The following is a 19,598-nucleotide window of genomic DNA, read 5'->3' on the forward strand; positions in this document are numbered from 1 at the left end:
GCTGGGGGCTAGGCTGGCATAGCAGCAAGGCAGATGGCAAAGCCCAGAGGACTTTAAGATGCTCCACAGACAGTGAGATCTGGTGCTTGTAATCTTCATCTCACCCCTGGGCTTGTAATTGGGTGAGTTTCAGGTCATCTAAGTGGTCTGAATAGCCACTTTGTTCTTCCTGCCTGAGGATGTCTGGGCCTCCCAGATTGGGGGAGGAACAAGGGGCAAGGAAGAGAAAATAAAGCCCCCACTGGTGATATTTCCCAGGGTTGCCTTGATGGGGTCTTACGAGCCAGGCATCTTGGGGCAGAAGTGGGGACAGTTGGCAGGGAGAGCTCTCCCTATGAATTAAGGCTATCCATCCATCTCCCCCAAGAAAGAACAGATGAGGACATTACCCATTGGCTCAGTGGCAAGGGACCTGCTAAGGTGGGTTATGTTAAGGGTGAATTAGGGGTGGGGGTGATGTTAAGGGCCTTCCTAGGTCATTCTTCTCATATCTGCTGAGTTAGGAAGAGAGATTCTGCAGGAGATACATCACCAGCATCTGACATTGAGCACCAGCCTCCTATAGGAGACCTTCATGTGAAAACCAGCCATCTGTGGATCCTTGGGATCCATTTTTGGGTTCCTGAATCCTGTCTCTCTGCTCTGCTTCCGACCAGCTTTGGTCTCCCCAGGTCTGCCCGCCCCCAGGCTCTGTGCTATTCCAGGGGCTGCTGGTCTTTCAGAGACACAAGAGAAAGGAAGTTCTGGCTGCCCCTGGGCACCAGGTAGCTCGGTCCTGGCCCGAGGCCGTTTTTCAGCCTTGGTTCTTGTTGAGCCCAGCTCAGCAGCTAATGAGGGGAAGGACTCAAGGTTGCTCTCCACTGTGAAAACCTTCAAGGAAATGCCATGACAGACAGAGCTGGGCCAATCCCAGATTTAGCTGATCAGGAGGCACAGTTTGGGGGAGTATTTTTAGCTTCTGGATTATTTCTTCTCAGTGATAGATAATAGTTCTGACACTGGGCCATTAAGGAGCCAAAAAACTGTGCCCTTGACCTTTTGTTCCCCCCCAGCTTTCTCTCTCCCTCTCTTCCCCCTCCCTCCTCTATCTACCCCCCCCTCCTTCCTCCCCTTCTCTCTCCCTCTCTCCTCTCCTCTCCCCCTCCTCCTTTCCTTCTTTCCTCCTTCTTGTCCTTTCTCTCTCTATCTGTTCCACTTCCCTCCCTTCTCTTTTCTGCTTCCTCCCTCTTCTCTCTACCCCCATTCTCCCCCTTCTTTCTCCCTCTTTTCTCTTCCCATCTCTCTCTTCCTCTCGTCTCCTCTCCCTCTCCTCCTATCCTACTCTTCTTCTTGTCCTTTCTTTCTCTATCTGCTCCCCTCCCCTCCCTCTTTTTCTGCTCCCTCTATCTACTCCCATTCTTCTCCCCTTTCTCTCTTCCTCTCTCTTCCCATCTCTCTTCCTCTTTCCTCTCCTCTCCCCCTTCTCATTTCCTTCTCTCCTTCTTCTTGTCCTTTCTCTATCTGCTCCCCTCTCCTCCCTCCTTCTCTGCTTCCTCCCTCTATCTACCCCCACCTCTCCCCATTCTCTCTCCCTCCCTCCCTCTTCTCTTTTCCTATCTCTCTTCCTCTCTTCTCCTCTCCCACTCCCCTCCTTTCCTTCTCTCTTCCTTCTTGTCCTTTCTCTCTATCTGCTTTTCTTCCCTTCCCTTCTTTTCCTCTTTCCCCACATTTCTTCCCTCTCTGCTCACACACATTTGCCCCCAGAGGCTGCTAGGACTTTAGTCCATATAAAGATCTCACCTGCAGATTCTCCTCCCTAAGGATCTGGGTTGGCCGGGGCGGGCAAGGACGTGCTGCTGGTACCAGTCTCCATTCATTTCTGGAAGAACACCCAAATGCTGACTGCGTGCAGGGCTGAGAGTGGGCCAAGCCTGCCAGGACCCCAGCCTGAGTTCTGGTGCCCCACCTTTCTCATTGCCTCCTCTCAGAGAAGATGAAGGAATGGGAGCCGGACTGGTCTGTTATGTGGGGCAGCAGTACATGTATACTTTAGGTCTCCATGGAAAGAAAATTAATTGCATTTCAGGTTTAATGTTCAGTTAAAGGATCAGGGTTAAAACGATTGCAACATGGAAAGCTGGAGTGTAAGTGGAGCTGCCTCAGACCTGGAACTGGGAATGGCCATCTACGTGACCCTGAGCAAGTCTCTTCTCTTGCCTGGACCATGATTTTCTCATCTGTAAAATGAGAGTGTTGGATCTGATCTCCTTCCCTATCTAGATCTGGCAGGCTGGTGAGCAGCAGCGTCCTCAGTTAGAGGAGTCCCTGTGGAGAGTTCTTCACCAGACTTTAGTCCCCACTTCTTCCTCAGAGGAACTCCTTTTATGAGAGGCTTCCTCATAAGGAGAGAGGCTGACCAGCACTCGGGGGATGCCCACAAGTGCCAGAAGGCAGAGCCAGCCTGGAGGTCCCCGAGTGAGGGCACTGGGGTCTCGGCCACTTCTGAGGACCCTCCCCTCAAGGATCTGGTTCCTCTAGAGCCTTTGTGGCTGTGAATACGTCTCCTTTTAAAGCAGCCTTAGTCTAGAGCCAGAAGTGACCTCCTTTCAGACCATCCAGACCCATGGAAACAGGTCCGGGAAGCTCACTGACTTGCCCAGAGTCACACAGTCCCTAAGTATCAGAGAAGGATTCAGACACATACCCCAGAGTCAGCATGGACTTGGGCCACCTGCTCTGGTCAGAGTGAAGTTCTGGGAGACCAGGGATCAGCTCATTTTTGTCTTGGTGGCCCCAGCACCTGGCACAGTGCCTGGCACCCCATAGGCACTTACTAAGTGCTTATTGAGCTGATTCTTCCTGGCTGAGTCGATGTGCTTCTTTCCCCTCATTAGATCATAAATCCTCAAGGGCCGGCCTTGTGGGTCACTGTGACCTTCCTCGATGCCTTATGCAGCAGGTCTTAGTTGAATGATGGATTTAAATGTAAACTCTGTGCTCTTTGGACCTTTTACGGCAACTTGTGTCTGAGACTGTCCTGGAGGACATGGTCAGATAGGAAAGCAGGTGGACTTGGCCACCTAGAGAGTGTGCCAGATGGGAGGCCGGTCCCCCTGAGCTTAGATTTCACCTCTGACACCTCCTGGTTGGGTATCCATGGAGCATGGGACTACCCTCAGCCTTCGTTTCCTAATCTGCACAATGGGCATCATAACTACTTACTCCACAGACTGGCTGAAGTCCTGACTCCTACATCTCCACCAACCACAAGTTATGTCACTGCCACCGGAAGACCTCAGATCCTACTTAGCAGGACTGCGTCTTCTTCCCCTTTGGGGCATCAGACCATGAGGCTCCTTTCCCCTTTGCCCCTTGTCCCTCTGGTTCCAAGCAGAATTACTTCCAAGTAATTCCCCTCCAGCTCTTGAAGAGATCTCACATTCCTCTGTCTGATTATCCTCTGTCCCCTCACAGAGGGACGTGGTCTCCAAGCCCCTCACTATATCAGTTACCCTTCTAACACGTGGTACCTGGAGGCACCCCTGGGCTTTTGGAGGTCACTGGTGCTAACCAATAAATAGAACTCCATGACAATCGCTGATAAAAGCTCCATTCTCACTGGGGAATGAAGAGGGCTATCCAGATTTGACTGGATCCTACCAAGATGGAAAGGAGCATCTAAGAAGCAGCTTCCTTAGGGTCTGAGAGACCACAGCAGCTTTCCAGCCTTGGCCACTTTGGAAGGGGACGCCATGCACCCAGAAGGGATTCTGGGCCTCCTTGGGGAGGAGGATGGACAAATTACAGTAGGCCCTTGGTTTGGAAGCGAGAAAGGAGTGTTTCCACCATATGTGCAGGGCAAGACCCCTGACTACATTACATCCAGGTTGACTGTAAATTTTCAGTGTGTATCTTTTCCATTTTTGCCCCATTACTATCTTAGCTTAGGAAGTCAAAGATGGGGAAAGAGAGCTGGCTCTGGAATACAAGGATTTGGTCAGGTTCAAATCTCACCTTTTCTGCTTACTACCTCTGTGATCTTGGGGTCTGTTTCCTCATCTGTAAAATCTGGATGTTGGACAAGTTAGCTCCTGGGATTCTTGCCAGCTCTGGATGGATAAGACGGTGTAGGCTTGGCCCCCAAGTCTCCTTGGAGCTTTAAACCTAGGATCCTGGGAGCCAAGACCCTGAGACATCCCCATCTTACTCAACTGGACCAATGGTAGGTGACATACTGCCACCTTCTGGCGGGCCAGATGGAGGACTAGCCAGTGGTTCTCAAAGTCTGGTCCAGAGCATCCTGGGAATCTCTGAAATCCTTTTAGAGAGTCTACAAATTCATAATTAGTATCAATATCTATAACTATAAACCACATAAACAAAAACCCTTTGGCCAGATCCTCAATCATTTTTAATAAGATAACGATATTGAGAACAAAAGTTTGAGGACCACTGAGACTCTCAAGTCTTTCGTTTGATGATGAATTTGGTCTGATGCTGTCACCCCCAAAGTTTCTAGGCCCCCGTCTCTTAGGGGATATGAGGGCTACGTGGCGTTGCCTTGTGCACAATTTGTCGAGCAGGCGGGAAGTGGAGTTTTTCCATTTATTGACCCAAGGGATGATCCTTTGAGAACCAGGGAAAAGCAGCAGGCGAAGGAAGACACAGCTTCTGGCTCTCACAACCATGGCACCCTCTGTCCTCTGAAACAAAGTCCGTAAGAGCCCCAAGGCACCCTCTCTGTCTACTCAAAGTCCTTCCCACACCAGCTCCGCGGCCCATACCTCCCTCTGAGGCTTCTCCAAGTCGTCAGGTGTTCTCCCAGGTGCTGGACCACCATTGGACGCGTCCATCACTGCCTTTAGTCAGTGGAGATTTTTAGCTCTCTCTTTCCTGTCAGAGGGGAACAGGACATAGCTTTTGGGAAAAAGCCCTCAGAGATTTCAACGGCTCCCATGGGAAAGGCTGGGAGAAGCTGGGCCAACCCATTTAACCATATGGTTTCCTTACATTGACTGAGAAGATGGAGCTCGCACTCCAGTGGGGAAGACAATGGTCAAGTGCTATGTATGTATAAGACATAGGCAGTGTTAAGGTTTGGAGTCTCAAAAGGAAGGGACTCGTGCAAGGGGGTGGGCTGCCTTAAATGCAGGGGCTGCTGCCCCTGAGTGAGCGTAACCAGACTTGTTCCACCTTGCAGCTCAACGCCATGGCCAACCGCGCAGCGGGCAAGGGCTATGAGAACGAGGATAATTACGCTAACATCAAGTTCCAGTTCATTGGCATTGAGAACATCCACGTCATGAGGAGCAGCCTGCAGAAAATGCTGGAGGGTGAGTGAGCCTCCCTCCCCTCCTGTCCCCAAGCCGAGGTCCCCCAATCCCCCAGGACCGGGATGCCCAGGGATGCAGGGCCCAGCCTTGCCCTCTCAGGGCCAGTCTAGTCTCTGGTTAGGGGTGTTCCTGTGAATTCTGTGTTCTGGTACTTTTATGGGAATAAGAATTTGGAGGCATCGGGGGGCAATGCAAAGAACTGTGGCCCTGGAGCCGGAGGACTGGGTTCAAATCCCAGTTCTGTTTATTACTAGTTGTATAATTTTGGAAAAGTCTATACGTCTCAGTTTCCTCATCTATAAATTAGGGAGAGTACTTGATAGTCTCTGCAGTCCCTTCCCATTCTTCATTGTGTCCTTGCACAAATTTGCACCAATTGGTGTTGGATTATGGCATTATGGATGGGATGAACTGGGAGGTGTAATATGGGCCTGGAGGTGGTGCTCCAGCTACTACTGCTGGTTCTCAGGTTTGGTAGAAACCTAGTAATGTCATCTGGAATATGCCCCAAAGTTACCCAAAATATGAAACTCCTCTCATCTTTGTTCCCATTGAGCGGGGGCTTTCCTCATAAAACAGGGGTTTCCTCATACATGCCTCCTCAATTTGTAGGATTCAACAATAATCCCTAAGAGTTCCATGGTTTTTTTTTAATAATAAGTTTTTCAAAATATTTGCAAAGAGAGTTTTCAGCATTTTTCACCCTTACAAAACTCTGTTTCTCTCTCCCTTCCCCCTCCACTAGATAGCAGGTAATCCAATATAGGTTAAACATGTGCAGTTCTTCCAAATACTTCCACATTTATCATCTGTACCAGAAAAATCCAATCAAAAAGGGGGAAAATGAGAAAGATAATAATAAACAAAAAACAACAACAAAAAAGGTGAAAATACTGTGTTATGATTCATATTCAGTCTCCATAGCCCTCTCTCTGAATGCAGATGGCTCTCTCCATCACAAGATTATTGGAATTGTCTTGAATCACTTCCTTGCTGAGAAGAGCCAAGTCCATCACAGCTGATCATCACATAGTCTTGTTGCTGTGTACAATGTTCTCTTGGTTCTACTTACTTCATTTAGCATCAGTTCATGTAAGTCTCTCCAGACCTTTCAGAAATCAGCTTGTTGATCATTTCTTATGGAGCATAAATGTCCCATTACATTCATTTAACTTATATAACTCATATAACTTATAACCATAATTTATCCTGCCATTCCCCATCTGACGGGCATCCACTCAGTTTCCAGTTCCTTGCCACTAGAAAAAGGGCTATTACAAAGGGTTTTTGTACATGTAGGTCCTTTTCCCTCTTTTATGATCTCTGGGATCCAGACACAATAGAGACACTGCTGAATCAAAGGGTAGGCACAGTTTGATAGCCTTTGGGCACAGTTCCAAATTACTCTCCAGAATGATTGGATCAATTCATGTGATTTTTTTAAATTAAATTTTATTATATTTTCAAATCAGTATTCTCTCCCTTCTGCTTCTCCACCCTCCATTCCCCGAATGAGAAACCAAGAAAAACAAAATTTCCTGTTACATACAGAGATAAAAAATTTCTGCATTGGCCACATGTCCCCTGTCTTCCCTCTTTCCAACACTCTTTTATGTAGAACAAAGGTGGGGGAATCCTTTTTCTACCAAGGAGCATTTGGATATTTGTGAGTGTGGAGATTAAAATTATCTCATCTACAATAAGAGAGACTGAGAGTTATGAGTTGATGGCACTTTATTAAAGGATCCATGAGCCCTTCTAATGAAGTGGACCTCAGATCTTCTTAATGATTTGATATACCTCCTCCTTCCAGGGCCCTAATTTTATATGACTGGATGTCCAGTCATTCTAGAACAGTTGTAACAAATACAGAATAATTCTATTGAATAAGCAAAATAATGTCAGCAGGGTCACAAGTTGAGTGAAGCAAGAAGTATCTCCACATAAGATGGACAGACTTCCTAATTTGGACAGGAGAAAATGGTACAAGTCATCTAGTCAGTGACCTAAGTGGTCATAAGACGATCATCTGCTCCTGTTGGACCAAGGATTGGTCTGGAAATACAAAAAGTATTTTGGGGGAATTTCCATTAAGTTGTCACCTCTCCCAAGCCAGGCTTGGTCATCATCACAGAGCAAAAACAGAGTGGAGGGCCTTGAGTTAATTTCCCATAGTTAAGCAAGTGAACTTAGAATCTGCAGCTCATGGCTTATATACAGAACTTTGATATGATTCTGTCAAATTGATTAATACTGATTAGAATAGAGTAAGGGTCCAAAATGAATTATTTCTCTCATGAGCCATACAAAATTATCAACTTACAGAATTCAAGCAGTGGGAGTTTGTTGTATGTAGCTTTCAGCTCATTATTGCCTGTAGTTGTCTTAGCAAATGATTTTGCAGGCCTTTAGGTGAGATGTTCCCCACCTCTGATGTAGAATGTAAGACTCTTGAGAGTACAGACTATCCTACTTACTCTTATTTGTGGCCCTAGTATTTACCACAGTGTAAATGCTTTTAAAAAAATGCTTCTCTCTCTGCCTTACCCCATAAAGTCAACTCAGGATATGATGTCAGAAGATCCAAATTCAAATCTTGCTTCAATACCAGCTGGGTATTTCATCTGCCTGCCTCAGTTTCCTCATCTGCAAAATGGGGATAATAATACTTACCTCCCAGGGTTGTGGTGAGACTGAAATGAATTAACATGTGCAGCACTTTGTAAACTTTGAAGTGTTAAATAACTATTAGTTGTTGTTTCTATTATTATTGTCTTTGATGAGATTCACCGAATGTTTATGGGTGAGATTGTGTTCATTGCCTCTTGCCCCAGTCAAAAGTTCTGATCATTTATAGATCCAGGAAAAACAAATGGGTGAAGATGATGAACACAGCTGAACTGATCTGAGATATAAATTACCTGACTAGATAATGATTTGGGTCCATCATTAAATGGGGAAGAGAGTGTGTGCTAGATAGCCTTCAGGGGATTTTCCGTACATCTTTAATGGAACTAATAATTATCAGGGGGAAAGCCCCATCTTGTTCATTCCATTGTTCAAAGACGATGCTTGATCTATAGCTGGGAAGGGTCTTCAGAAGCCCTCTGGGATAAGGAGACTGATGTTCAGACTTGTCCACAGTCACACACATTATAAATATCAGACAGGATTTTAACTTAGTGAAGTTAAAGAGGGTTAAAAGAGTTAAAGAGGGCTCTTGCTCTTTTTAAGAACTAAAAATAAATACTATACAGAGAGCGATGGAGAGGGGGAAGAGCAAATGGTAGATGTGAGTAGATCACGCCATAGAACATGAGAAACTTCAGAGATGAATGGGAGTAAATGTAAGCGAGGAGAAAGAGCCAGCACAATGTGAAGTCCCCCATGATAAACTTATGGGGGAGTGTAGACAGTGTCACTCTGGATGGGCAATGGTGGGTAACTGATATGTATCATTTGAGGGAGTCGCCGTGATTATAGATCCACTTCAGTATTTGAGAACTGAAGTAGACATTGTGGTCGATGGGTATTAATATCCTCCTCATTTCCTTTTTGGACTATTAATGCCATCTGTGATTTCCCCCAGTTTTCTCCTTTGTTCACATAGTACCTCCAAAAGGCGTTTATTCCAGGATGAATCTCCTCTGGGTCCTCTTGGTCTTGCAGAATGTCCCTCGGTTTTGGCTTTTTTGGGGGCATCCATTTCTGTTTCTTCAGGCATCCCATTAGGAACCATGAAATAATGGGCACATCTGGGGCCCCCAAAATTGTTGCTACTGTCCCAGAATCCTGGAACTTCAGCATTGGAAGGAACATAAAATTATGTTCATTTTGACTTTGCCTTAACAGTTCATAATCCTGGCTATGCACAGGACATCTGATTCAGGGATAGTTCCTGCAATTAGTTAAACAATCATTTATTGTCTAGTATATAATCTATTTAATTTCCTATTTCAGTTTTTCTTTTGTTTTGATTCTTCCCCTGTCTAGGACCTTCTGTCTCTCATCTTGAAGAAAGTATTCATAATATTTAAGTATTATATTATTCATAAAAATGATATCTTTGCTAATGCATTTTTCCAACATATTTTTCGCCAATGCTATCTTATTTTAGCATCAGAGTCTCTTTGTAGAATATTTTTACCTCTTCATCTTTTATGAGACACATTGGTTCCTACACTACTGTGATCCTCATAGTGGCCTTTTATGCTCCTAGTTATCATAAGATGACCAAGTTTTCCCAGAAGCAATACTTTTTATTGACATACATTAAAATCTCCTCTACTATTTCCTTTGCTTTTCATTCCGAAGAGAACCTATGAGTTAGTTGTCACTTGCTTTGGTCTAACTTTATAATAGAAAAAAATTCCAAGTTAATATTCCATGCTGCCTCTGGAAGTTTGATCTCTCACTGGTCATCGTATCAAAATCTTATGTTTAATTGAGTAAATCATTTCAGCTGATTTAAAAATTGTGGGATGATTACTGCTCTCAGCCCCATTACCTTTCTTCTACTTGGCTTCCAGAGTACAGAAGAGGGGCTGCTCAAGGTTAAGAACCATCTGGCACTTGTCTTGATCTCATGGATTGCCAAAGCCAAGGACTTTACCAGCTAGAATCTTGCTTGCTTATAGTGAACTTTTCAGTCCTTAATTGGGCTACTCTCAGCCCTGGGCAACATTTCTTGTCTTCTGGAGACCAAGTAGAAGAAAGGTAATAGGGCTGAGGGCAATAATTATCATAGGATTTTTAGATCACCTGCAAATATGGGAACTCAATAATGGGCTCTGCTTTCCAATCTACCAGTGCTTACCCTCTTTGATTTAAAGAATTCTGGCTCAACTTCTGGCTATGATGGGACATTGGAGACTAACCTTGACCAAGATCACTTGATTTTTAGTTCCAAGAAAATCTTCACATGTACCTGATGAGACCCAACTTTGGTGTCTGGGAGACTGTGCTGGAGCTTATTGACCCTCCCTTCTTCTATCCCCTCTAAAACATCTTTCCAAGGAACTGGAGCCATCCTGAGTGGGAGGAAAAGTGACAAAGTCAGATTGTCATGAGTCATGGTGGTAGAGGAAGAGTCAGCAGTGCACAGGGCCTGCACAACTTTTATGAAACCTCCAGAAAAGGTGATTTTCAGCATGGCCTGTGGGGATAATGCCTCGGGGCTGTGCTGTGTGATTTCCCCAGGAGTTTAGAACAATCTCCCAATCAGTGCAGAAGTAAGCTTTTTCTGTAATTTATAGACTTGAAGATAAAGTCCCCATGCACAACCAAGTGCCTCAAGTTGACATCTCTGCTTTCGGGTCCTTCTCTAGCCTTCCTGATTCTCTCAGAGGGGATAAAGTGGATAGACTTGATCCTCTGTCAGCCTAGAGAAATGTAGACTTCCTAGAATCTCTGACCTGACTCAGAAGGACCCCAGAACCTTAGAAGAACCCTCCTTTATCCTGAGTCCTGCTCTGTTTGTGGACACAGAAAGGGCTCCACCGGGGTGGACAGCCACTCCCAGGCTTACAGCTGTTGTCAACTCAGCTCTTTAAAGCAAATATTAATAGAACTGACTCCCTGAGGAGCTGGCAGCAGGAGTGCTCCATGAGCAGCAGCTGGAGCGGACTTTTATTCAGTAAAAAGGTGTGTAAATATTGGTTGTGAATTGGTGCTGGGAACAAACAAATGGACCTTTCTGCTTGCTCCTGGGCTGAAGTGTGCAAACAGACCTATCAGTTTTGTGCTTTACCATCCCAGTCTCAGCAGGGCTCCCATCTGTTTTGTGGAGCTTAATCATTTGACCAACTTAGCTATTCGTGTTGTCTTTTGAGCTGGACAGAAAGTGGAGTCATTTCAGTTGCTACCTGGAAATCAAGCACATTAGAAAACCTTTGAAGGCCCAGCTGGCTTTCCATTATATTCCCATATAATATTAGCTTCTAAAAAGAAGTTAAGGAGGGTATTACTTTTAGGGGAACCTAAGCTGCCATGACACACCATCAACCAGTCAATCAATCAATAAACATTTATTAATCACCAACTATGTGCCAGGCACTATATTAAGCACCAGATAGGACTGTAGGTGAGAAGAAACAGGCTATGTGGGGCAATGGAGGAAGCCCTGGATGGAGTCAGAGGGACTACTCATCTCTTCAGAGCCATGCAAGCCATATCAACTGGTCTGCTAGGGTGTAGTGACTAGAATCTCTTGGACTGTCAGCTCTTTAGTCAGAAGCATCTTAACCAGATAATAGAAGCCAGGTAGAATATCCTCGGACTAAAAATAGGCCTTTGATCCTTTTGTAAGATGGAAATCAAAATCCTCTATCACCGATAACTAATTTGGAGTTAAATACTCCTGAGATACTTTTTATTTTTTATTTTATTTTATTTTATTTATTTATTTTTAATTAAATAACTTTTTATTGACAGAACCCATGCCAGGGTAATTTTTTTTTACAACATTATCCCTGGCACTCACTTCTGTTCCGATTTTTCCCCTCCCTCCCTCCACCCTCTCCCCAAGATGGCAAGCAGTCCTATACATGTTAAATAGATTACAGTAGATCTTGGATACAATGTATGTGTGCAGAACCGCTGAGATACTTTTTAGCTTTACATACAAAATGTTGAGCAATAACAAAAATTAAACTAGGAAAAAAGTCAACTCTTATCTAGCTAGTGTTTCTTATTATGTATATCTGTCTACCCTACTGGTTCTCAGAGGGTGATCTGTGGAACCCAGAGACCATTCAGGGGATTTTCATAATTATACTAAGACATTTTTTAACCTATTCAACCCATTTGTGTGTGGCTGGATTTGCTTCAGATTTGCTCCAAGATTATCAGAATATTCAGAAACAGATAGGAGAATCCAGTTGCATATTAAACCAGGTATTCAGGCTTTGCAAAAATATATGTAAAACAATGCTGTTCTCACTATTTTTTTTTGTTTCAGAAAAAAAACTTTCATTTTTAAAATGTTGCCTATGTTAATGTATTAAGTATTTTTAATGAATTAATAAATATATGTATAAATTTTATCAATTTTATTTTCTAATATATAATATATTATTGTTGTGCAGTTATTCAGTCATACCTAATTCTTCAGGACCCTATGGACCACAGCATGCCAGGTCATTCTTTTCTCCACTATCTCCAATGTCTGTCCAAGTTCATGTCCAGAGTTTCCATCGTACTATCTTTCTATCTCATCCTTTGCTAGATTCTTTTGCCTTCTCCTTTTGCCTCAATCTTTCCCAATATCAGTGTCTTTTCCAATGAGCTCTTCTCATTATATGGTCAAAGGATTTAAACTTCACCTTCAGCAATGAACAGCCTGAATTAATTTCTTTAAGCCCTGATTGATTTGATCTTCTTGCTGTCCAAGGGACTCTCAAAAATCTTCTTTTGTACCCATTTCAAAAGTATCAGTTCTGAGGCACTCAACTTTCCTTATAATTCAACTCACAGCCATACATTGCTACTGGAAAAATCATAGGCTTGATTATATGGATCTTTGTTGGCAAGGTGATGTCTCTGCTTTTTAATATGCTGTCCAAATTTGGGTTTAACTTTCCTTCTTTGTGTGTCTTTTAATTTCATGACAACAATCACCATTTGCAGCAATCTTTGAAACCAAGAATACAAAATCTGACACTATTTCCATTTTTTCCTGCATTTGCCAGAGTGTGATGGGATTGTTGTTAAGATATTAGGGTTTTTAAATGTCAGACTTTTATCCAGCTTTTACATTCTCCTCTTTCACTCTCATCAAGGAGCTTCTTAATTTTCTTCCACTTTCTGCCATTAGAGTGGTATCATCTATAGGTCTGAGATGGCTAACATTTCTCTCAGAAACCTTAATTCTAGCTTTTGCTTTATCCAGCCTGGCATTTTACATGATATACTCTACATATAACTTAAATAAACATAAATAAAACTTACAAAAGCAACAATATGCAGCTTTGTCATACCCCTTTTCCAATTTTAAATCGACTAGTCAATGAGGCAGAAGTAGATTTTTTTTGGGGGGGGGGAGTTACTTCTTTGCTTTCTCCATAATCCAGTGAAAGTTGGCAATTTGGTCTCTACTTCTTCTGTCTCTTCAGAAACCGTCCTGCTTTTTTGGTAATTCTCAGTTTTCATATTGCTGAAGCCCACCTTGCAGAATCATAATCAAAACCTTGCTAGTATGTGAAGCGAGTGCAATTGTTCAGTAATTTGACATTCCTGGGCATCCTCCTAATCAGGGTTGGTATGTAAACTGATCTTTACTAATTCCCTGTGGAGTTTTCCAAATTTGCTGGTCTATTGAGTGCAGCACTTTAGGGTTAGGGTTAGGGTTAGTGGATTTTAAATAGCTCAGCTGGAATTCCATCACTTTCACAATATTTCTTCTAATTCTGAATATTGAGAGATATTGGTCCATCTGAACAATAGCTCAGTAATTTTAGAAAAGGGTCCTGAGATCAAAAAGTTAGAATACTGCTTGTCTCCACCAAAGCCTTGCTGTATTTTGGCCAGTGAAATCTCAGTTTCCTTATATTACAGCCTCTCTTTGACAAGGACATATAAAAATATACAGTATAAATATAAAACAAATAAATAAACTTCTATTTTGAATGAAAAGATAAAACATAACAGTAGTGGGATTGCTGCTTCTGAATAAATACGGCTTACAATTACCTTGTCAGAATTTGTTATGTGAAAAATTTTAAATGTTTTCCTTGCTATTTGGAGAGTTCTTGAAGCCCTTCCTTTTTTTTTGCCCTTTAATCTCAGAGCTACCTTTGGTCCATCATTTGGGAGTCAGAGTCATTTTGTGTGAAGATCGTGTATTTTTAAATCAGCAGGAGTCAGGAATTCAGGTTAGGGCAAAACCGTCAGTCTTTATTCTCAGTGAAGAAGGATGGGAGGTGGAAGAGAATTGGCGATAGCAATGGGTGCAGCTGAGTCAAGAAGCTAGCTCGACCAGCAGCCACACAACCAGCAGCTTGGAGTCTCGAACCCAGGCCCAATCTCTCCCAGCTTCTCTTCCTCTCTCTCTCTCTTTGCCTCCACCCATCAAAATCGTCATTTCCTATACAACACATCAGGACTTGCACGGAGAGTGGGCAGGGAGCATTCTTTATCCAATCATGTATATTAATAGAGTATAGCCCAATTACTGTTTAGCCTCACATACTTGGGACCTCAGTGCATCAACTCAAACCTCAGCCCATTACAATTTTGTGTTGAAATGTCTTCTTCCAAGGGGCAAGGTCTCTTCCTTGATACTTTTAGGATGTATGGTAATTAAGGACTGCTTTAGCATTCCTAAGCATAAGTGGGTTGAGCATGATACTGGCCAGTCCCCATGAACAAACCCGGGTGAACAATGGAAAGTGTTTCTGAAATAAACAGTGGAATTGCCCTCTGCAAATTCAATTCCTTTTACAGAGTATTTCCCTCTTTTGATGTGCATAATGTGTATTTTAATGTACAAAAAGGTATTATGTCTTCTCCATAGCTGAAAAAGTTAGTAAGAAACACAGTTGAAATGAATTGAGAAAAAAATAGCTTGCATTTATAAAGCACTTTAGGTTTTGCAAAGCACTTTTACGATATTATATTATTGGATCCTCACAACAAGCTTGGGAGGTAGAAGCTAATAAGATTCCCATTTTACAGATGAAGAAACTGAGGCTTGGAGAAGAGTAAATTGAAACCTTGAGGTTGACCAGTCACTACCCCAGTTGGGATGTAAACTGTTTCCTCTGGCTCCTAAGACCTGGAATTTCTCTACCACCCAGAAATTCTTTATGATTTTAATGTTCTGTAGATCACTGCATAAAAGGAAATGTTTGCTGCCATCAGTTCACTGGGCTTAAACACAAATGGGGTGGCAGGAAGACCCTGGGCTTGGATTCAGAAGACCTCGATCTTAATTGTACCAATTACAGGCAATAGTTTTTCTGTGCTTCAGTTTCCCCATGTGTAAAATGGGATAGGAGGCTCACTGGGGGTGAGCTCCCATTCAAAGCCAGGGCAGGATTTGTTACAACCCAAGTTGTTTTTTCCAGTGTGTGAGCTGCGATCCCCTTCAATGAGTGACTTCCTCTGGGGACTGGAGAATTCTGGCTGGCTGAAGCACATCAAAGCTATCTTGGATGCAGGGGTGTTCATCGCCAAGGTGAGCGATCTTGCCAGCCACAGATGTCCTGTGTGGGTTCTCAGAGACTGGGCTAGCCACATGAAGCCCATCTGAGCCAGAGCCTGGTGGGGGCTGACTGAATCCTGACAGAAAAATCTTCCTGCCTTCTCTACCTGCCGGCCAGAAGGAGCCACTTGTTCCCCTCCAACAAGAGGATGGAATGCGTCCTCCAGAATCCGTGGGAACCATGGCTACATCCTCTCGTCTAATATAGAGGGCTCTTCCATCCCTCCTGGAGGGGAAGCAGTAGCCACCTGCCTCTAGACGCCCCAGTGTCTGAGCTGCCTCCCAACACCAGCCCTCCTCCTCCTTTTGATTGATTCTCTCCTTCTGTTCTGTTTTTATTTTCAGGCTGTGGCTGAAGAAGGGACCAGTGTCCTTGTCCACTGCTCAGACGGCTGGGACCGAACGGCCCAGGTCTGCTCGGTGGCTAGCCTCCTCCTGGATCCCCACTATCGGACCCTGAAAGGCTTCATGGTCAGTCTGGTTATCCTGCAGGCTGCTGAAATTCACTTGGTGACCCCCTCCTCTTCCCCTCCCACACTGACCAAGCAGCCATTTAATGTAAACTGAGGTAGCATTAACCCTAACCTCCTCATGGCCAAGCCTGGAAATTGTGCACAGTACTTAGCTAGGTCATTAACCTTGCAAAATCCGGGGCTGCGAGCAACTGGTCTTGGGGGACATTCATCTCGATTTATATCTGAACAGGAATCCCCTTAGCACATGGTAAATCCTCCCTCCCTTTACAACATCCCAGAAAAATTCAGGTTTCTTCTTGGGTACCTCTAGTGATGGGAAGTTCCCTATCAAAGTAGGCTATGCCATTTTAGAATAGCTCCCACTGTTTGCAAAGCTGCATATTGAAATAGATTCCATGTTTCTGTAACATCCACCCGTTAGTTCTGAGGTTATTGGATTAGGATTATCCATAATCATAGACCCATCCGTAGTCCTTAGGTAGGTAAAAATGATTAGATCCAAACTTGGCTAGAAAATGTGAATTCAAATCCTGATCCCAATTCAGCAGTAAGAGTAGCACTTTCACTGGGATCATTACCTTGCTTTGAAGGGCTGAATGTGGCTTCCACATGGGCTGTGGTGAGGTTCTTCAGAAGGTGGCCAAGTTTTCCCGGAGAGCTGCAGGGTGAAGGCCATCTGCAGTAACACGTTTTTCTGAATCCCACCCCTTTCTTTTGCTTGTAGGTATTAATTGAAAAAGACTGGATTTCCTTCGGGCACAAGTTTAATCATAGGTAAAGTTTTGCTCTTGCATAGGATCTATCAGGAGTGATCTAATTTTATTTTATTTTAATTTTTTTTGGTTCCTTTTTTATTATAGTTTTTTATTTACAAGATATCTGCATGGATAATTTTTCAGCATTGACAATTGCAAAACCTTTTGTTCCAATTTTTCCCCTCCTTCCCAGGAGTGATCTAATTTTTAAAATGGAATTTTTTTAAGAGTGTGAGAGGAGCTACCTCCCTGAGAGACAGTTACTAGACTGTTCTCTGCCATTGAGGAAATATGCTATTTCTTGCTACAAATACTATCATACATGTACCATTAACATGGATGTCACAGAGTGTGACCAATTTCTGGTTAAGACCAATATTTGTTATTTTTAAGTCTTTCCTTGGTTTCAGGAACTCATTGATGACATAGCTCAGCCATGCTTTCTGTATAATCCATAGTCTCACTTTCCTCAGTTACAGAGTGAGGGGATTCACTTAGAAGACCACAACGGTCCTTTCCTATTACAAATCCTTTGAAAATGGAGGATTGATTGTAGAAATTTTCACGACCAAATTAAGAATCTTTTTGGTGGCAATGACTGCCATTCGAGGAAAAGATGCACTTTTTTTGGTTGTGCAAGTTTTATTTCCATAGCTTTCCAGCTAAGGTGACTGAGACTCTGGGGCTTACAATCAGACTAGTGCAGTCACACCTGTGGGACCTTCAGAAACTGTTTAGCTTCATTCTGTATTCAGAAGGCACTGCATATGTTGTAAGAAGACCTGAGTTCTTTTGGACTTTAACAGTTTCTGGGCTTCTGCTGCTTGATGAGATCAGTAACCCTGGTCAGGCCATTTGGCCTCTGGGAACCTGTTTCCCCATCTGCAGAATGGGAATAATGATATAATGGCCCTGCTGACCACATAGGACTGTGATGAAAAGACCATTTTGCTCTGGAAAGGGGAGGTTTGAGGCATCTTCCCTATGTCTCGGTGCTCACTTTTTAAGTCTGTCCCTTTGCCAACTCTTCTCTGAAGGGCTGGGGCTGCTTTTTTTCCCCTCCTTTTTGCCCTTCTTTCCAATGAGCACGTCTTCCCCATTAACGTTTCCCAATGTGTCCTGGCAGATATGGCCACCTGGATGGCGACCCCAAGGAGATCTCCCCAGTCATTGACCAGTTTCTTGAGTGTGTCTGGCAGCTCATGGAGCAGTTCCCCTGTGCCTTTGAGTTTAATGAGAGGTTTCTGGTGCACATCCAACATCACATCTATTCTTGCCAATTTGGGACCTTCCTCTGTAACAACCAGAAGGAGAGACAGGAGCTGAGGCAAGTATCCTGGGCCCTTCCTGAAGCTCTGCCGCCCACCCCCTCCTTCCCCTGCAAGCCCACCGCCATTAAGTGATTTGGCTCCTGGATGGCCAATTTAAGGACTTCTCTTTGGTCCACTATTGAGGTTGGTCTTTAAGTTTTGGATACCAGGGAAACCAAACTATTACACTGAAGAGGGAGAGCTCTCCAGGCAAAAGTTAACAGTCAGTGAAAATGCTTGGAGTTCAGTGCAATAGAATAATATTCCTCTTTTTCTTAAATTTTTTTTTATTTAATTACATGGCAAGGCTATCTGGGAGGGAGGATGGAGAAAGGAAAATTACTGAGGGAGATTTAGTTGATATAAAAATAAACATTATCAATACAAATGTATTAGTATTTTTTAAAGTTGTTCTGGAGCACTTAGAGCTTAAGTAACTTGTCTAGGGTTAATCAGTCAGCAAGTACTGGAGGTGGATCTTGAATTCAGACCACAATCAGCTCTTTATTCAGTAGCTCTATTGATGCTTGAATTCATTTACCTGTAAAATGTTCTGGCCTCAGACACTAATATGTGACCCTGAACAAGTCGTGTAACCCTATTTGCCTCAGTTTCCTCATCAGTAAAATGAGCTGGGGAAGGAACTGGCAAATCATTCCAGTGATTTTGCCAACAAACAAACAAACAAACAAAAAACCCACAAATGGGACCACAAAGAGTAGGACATGGCTGAATAACAAGAAGAATTTTCAGGTTGTGAAAAATGATAAAAAGTTAGTATTTGCAATATCTTCACATGAAATTTGGTGAGTTTATGCTTGATTCTTTGGGTAAATTTAGTGAATTTGGGATGTCTGAGAGCAATCACTAATCCTTAAGTAGGAGAGGATCCCCTAAAAAATCTTCCTGACTTCCTCTGCCTAAGGCAACGTGTCACGGGAATATTGGAGGCAGAGGCAAGAGCTCCAGGTTCTCTGGCTGGCTCTGCCATTAAGGGACTGTGTGACTGCGGAAAAGCCACTTTTTGAGAGATTCCATCTGCAGAATTGGAGTTTAGGACTTGGTGATCTTGAGAATCTCTCCTCCAGCTCAGACAATCTCTGACTCTTGGGATGCCTTGGTTCTTGGGAAGGATTTCAGGTGGATTTTCTTCATTCTCTCTCTCAGGATTCAAGAAAGAACACACTCTTTTTGGGCTCACCTGTGGAAGAATCGGGCTGACTACCTGAATCCCCTGTTCCGAGAGGACCACAGCCAGGCTCGGGGAATTCTTCGGCCCCCAACCAGTCCGTGCAACTTCATGTACAAGTATGGGAATTTCTCTATTATCTTTTTTTAGGCATAACAAATATTACTGGTGGCTGGGCCCTGGGCTCAGCATCAGGGAATATATAAACTAGAACATAGGTTTGAGTTGCCTTTATGGACCAACTGTCCCAAATGGAGATACAACACAGGCGTATATTTCATCTATGAATATAATATATAAATATATGAAATATGAACATATTTCAAAATATTATAACAACACATTCAAAAATATG

The 19,598-nt window shown here is 43.5% G+C and overlaps 1 protein-coding gene across 1 annotated transcript in view; it reads left to right on the forward strand.

The window, feature by feature from the left end:
• Positions 1 to 19,598, forward strand: part of MTMR7 (myotubularin related protein 7) — a 94,918-nt gene that overhangs the window by 63,468 nt on the left and 11,852 nt on the right. Inside the window, exons 7-12 of the mRNA XM_031944122.1 lie at positions 5,180 to 5,312; positions 15,377 to 15,486; positions 15,859 to 15,984; positions 16,714 to 16,763; positions 17,871 to 18,071; positions 19,222 to 19,362. Coding sequence (XP_031799982.1) covers positions 5,180 to 5,312; positions 15,377 to 15,486; positions 15,859 to 15,984; positions 16,714 to 16,763; positions 17,871 to 18,071; positions 19,222 to 19,362 — 761 coding nt within the window. The remainder of the gene's footprint in view (positions 1 to 5,179; positions 5,313 to 15,376; positions 15,487 to 15,858; positions 15,985 to 16,713; positions 16,764 to 17,870; positions 18,072 to 19,221; positions 19,363 to 19,598) is intronic.

The sequence above is a fragment of the Sarcophilus harrisii genome, chromosome 6 (assembly GCF_902635505.1).
Source record: "Sarcophilus harrisii chromosome 6, mSarHar1.11, whole genome shotgun sequence".
Classification (NCBI taxonomy): domain Eukaryota; kingdom Metazoa; phylum Chordata; class Mammalia; order Dasyuromorphia; family Dasyuridae; genus Sarcophilus; species Sarcophilus harrisii.